Source organism: Poecilia reticulata, linkage group LG11 (assembly GCF_000633615.1).
Source record: "Poecilia reticulata strain Guanapo linkage group LG11, Guppy_female_1.0+MT, whole genome shotgun sequence".
Lineage (NCBI taxonomy): Eukaryota > Metazoa > Chordata > Actinopteri > Cyprinodontiformes > Poeciliidae > Poecilia > Poecilia reticulata.
In genome coordinates, this window is record NC_024341.1 from 14,939,074 (window position 1) to 14,942,763 (window position 3,690).

A 3,690-nucleotide genomic window follows, 5' to 3' on the forward strand; every position below is an offset into this window, starting at 1 on the left:
TGGGGGGGAGCTCAGAGTGAACTGAAATAGTTTCAGGTTTTTCAGAGAATCGGATTTGGTATTACAGGCTTCTTGCTCAGTCTTAAAAACAACAACAACAACAACAACAACAACAACAACAACAACAAAAAACATGTATGAAAGTTGCTATAATTATATTCCGGATATAAGACTATATTATTTACACGTGAATCTCAATAAGTTTCAATCAGCAAACCAAACATTTCAGCAATATTTTTTTTTCTTCAAAAAGAGAGAAGCATTTACAAAAATTAAAAATAAAGGAATCAATAATAAATCTTTCAATAAAAAGAACACCCTTTACTTGAGATTAAGCTTAAAGTATTTCTAGCCAAACTGAATTGAACTGGCACGAATTGCATTTAATTAATCTTGGGGGGGCCAAGATACAACAGAACTCTTCTTGTGACTACCTTTTTTGCTTGATAGTTTCATATTACTTTATTTTGTGTCAAATCAGCTGCGTTTACTTCAGTCATTCATGCAGCCAATTTGGTCATTTTTGTCCCAATCCAGAGGCTCAATTAACATTTTTTAAATGTTAATTGAGGTGGTTGATTAGTTCATTTTAAACTCCTGCTTTAAAATAACTCCTGCTCGTTATTTTGATCATGGAACCGAGACGCACAGAATTGCGCAACACCTTGTTGAAACAATAATCACCGAGATTACTATTGTTGTTGGGTCATTAATTTGAGCACGTTATGTTGATTTTTTTGTTGTTGTTCTTTAATAAAATACGAACGTTTAAAGCCAGTCAGAGGATGTGCTGCTCTCAGCCTCCTGGCTGCGTTCAGTTTGCCATCTAATGTCGATATCGATTCAAAACCTTCCGCGATCGACATATTGCACTGCTGCTCTAGCAAAGCACAAACAGTTCAGAAACAATATGAAATGGGAAAAAAGGCTATTTATTAACTGATTAAGTCATGTTTTAGATTGTTCTTAAAAAACTAATCAGTCACGCAGCTGATTAGTGGGTGCATTCACGGCTGCACAGTGAATCCATTGATTTTTTACAGCAGAGAGCCGCTCCCCTCTTGAGGGTACTGCGTACCCCCGCTAAATATTTTAGGGGTACGCAGTACCCTGCCGTACCCCCTTACTTTCACCCCTGGCTGCACCCCTATGCGTTGCATACCCTGCATTGCGCCACTGAATGCGCTTCCTAACAAGACGCTCCAAAGCATTATTTAGCAATATAAGGTGTTGTTTAATTTATTTTTAACATTGTATTTTCATACATTTATGCTAGGGGTGCCCAAGTCTAGTTTTCCAGAGCTACCATCTGCAACTTTAGATGCATTCCTTTTCTAACACACCTGGATCATTGACTCGTTATAAGCCTCTACAGAACTGAGTTGCTGGTGATGAGGGAAGTCAACCTTTTGTCTGGGGTGTGTTTTAGGAGGGATGCATCTAAAAGTTGCAGTCTGGAGGACTGCACCTGGGCACTCCTGATTTGTAACGTCAATGTGGCCTATTGAGGGTGGCCAATAAGCTGAAGTGGCCCTCGGGGAAATTGAGTTTGACACCCCTGAGCTAAGCAGAGCTGCATTCAGCTGTAAAGTTTGTTTTTATTCAAACTTCAACAGTTTTCTAGTTGTTCTGGTGAGATAGTGACATCAATTTGTGACATCATGCGAATTGATGTCACAAAGGGAATTGATGTCGCTCTTGTGGTACAAGAGTGACATCACAAAGCTGTACGGTCATAACCATTGCAGAATTCAGAGAGCAACTACGATTGTCAAAAGCAAACACGTTTGTCCAGACACAAGACTTAATAATGAGTGAGAGCAGTAAGGCATCCTGTTCTGATCAAACAGAACAGAGCTTAGCCAGAGAAACGGAAAGACTCACAGGCATCTTGAAAGACCTTAACAAGATAGCTATCGAGAGACAACATCTGATTCAAACAAATGAGGAGCTGAAGACGGATATAGAACAGGCTGCTCAAGAAAAACACAAACTCCTTCGGGATAAAAATGAGCAATTCGAAAATCTGTTGACAGCGAACAAAACTTTAAATGAGCACAAGATGACCCTGGAGCAGAGACGTACCGCCCTGGAGAAGACAAAGACCGCGCTGGAGCAGAGAAACAATGCTCTTGAGCAGAGAAACACTGCCCTGGAGCAGACGAACACCACCCAGGAGCAAATAGATGACACTCTGGAGGACATAAACGACACCCTGGAGCAGATTAACGACGGCCTGGAGCAGAAGAACTACGACCTGGAGCAGAGAAACACCACCCTGGAGCAGGAAATGGCCACTCTGCAGGACACGCACAACAAGCTTACGCATAGAAATACCACCCTGGAGAACAGACTCACCGCAGTGGAGCAGAATTACATGGCCCTGGAAATGGAAATGATCGCCCTGGAGAAGAGAAACATCGCCCTCAAGCAGACAAACATCACCCAGGAGCAGATAGACAACGATCTGGGGGAGATAAATGCCAACCTGGTCCAGATTAACAACTCTCTAGAGCAGAGAATCACTGTAGTGGAGCAGGGTTACACGACCTTGGAGCAGATTAACTCCACCCTGGAGAAGAAAAACTCTGCCCTGGAGAAGAGAAACGTTGCCTTGGAGCAGAGAAACGCCACCCTGGACCAGAGATACGTCGAAATGAAGCAGAGAAACACCGACCTGGACCAGAGATACGTTGCCCTGGAGCAGAGAAACCCCWTCCTGGAGCAGAGAAACGCCRYCCTGGACGAGGAAACGACCAAACTGTTGGAGGATATCAMYGGACTGGAGGAGGATTATGACAATCTGCTGGAGMAAACMAACGAGCTGCTGGAGAAAAACGACATCCTCGAACAGGAAAACAACATCTTGGAGGAAGAAAACGAAGCCCTGAAAGTGAATCGCACCGTCCTGCAGCAGAGAAGCCTCACCTTCCAGCAGCAAAATACCRYGTTGGAGCAGCAAAACACCGCCTTGGAGCGTATGAGGACCGAACTGGAGCTTGAAATTCAACAGCTGAACAGTAGGCTGAGGGACAGAGAGGAGCAGCAGAGCCAGCAGCCATCTGAAGAAGAAACCCATGAAGACAGTCAGTCGGTTACATACCAGCCACAGGAGCAGCCATCTATATTCAAACGTGTGGTCAGGGGCTTCACCAATACTCTTGTGAAAATGTATAAAACAGGCACACTGAGGTATTGGGTCGAACTCTAGTACTTCTAAATAAAGAAGTCTCTTGAGGGCTCCAAGCTTCACACTTGATTGTCGGTGGCAGAAAAGCTTGAGGGCAGCAGGACTGCGGTGTCAGTGGAGCTTGACACTTGGGGGCTGATGGTGGAAGAGCTAATCACTTAAAAGATGTTTGCAGGAGAGCTTGAGGCCCGCAGGACTGCGGTGCTATGGGAACTTGATGCCATCGAACTCAGGTCTCCTTCGTCACCAGAATCTCCTTCGTCACCAGAAAATCAGACTCGCTGGTCTCTTAGCCAACCTCCAGGGTTTTGTTGCGGGTCCTATCGGTTTCCCGGCCTGCTTCCATGGCTTCATAGAAAGGCTTGCTGGTCTCTCGGCTGGCCTCCAGGGTTTTGTTGAGTGTTCTCGCCAGTCTCCGGAGCCTCTTCGTGGGTCCCATTGGCCTCCCGGTTCCTGCTCCACCGYTTGGAGCAGGAACCGGGAGGTTCCAGCTCCAAACG

General features: G+C 45.1%; 1 protein-coding gene across 1 annotated transcript; it reads left to right on the forward strand.

Moving 5' to 3' along the window:
• Positions 1-1,408: 1,408 nt before the first annotated feature.
• LOC103472425 (microtubule-associated protein 1A-like) lies at positions 1,409-3,241 on the forward strand. Its single transcript, XM_008422062.1, has one exon. It carries the CDS (start codon positions 1,811-1,813, stop codon positions 3,209-3,211), a length of 1,401 nt encoding a protein of 466 aa, XP_008420284.1. The 5' UTR covers positions 1,409-1,810; the 3' UTR covers positions 3,212-3,241.
• The last annotated feature ends 449 nt before the right edge of the window (positions 3,242-3,690 follow it).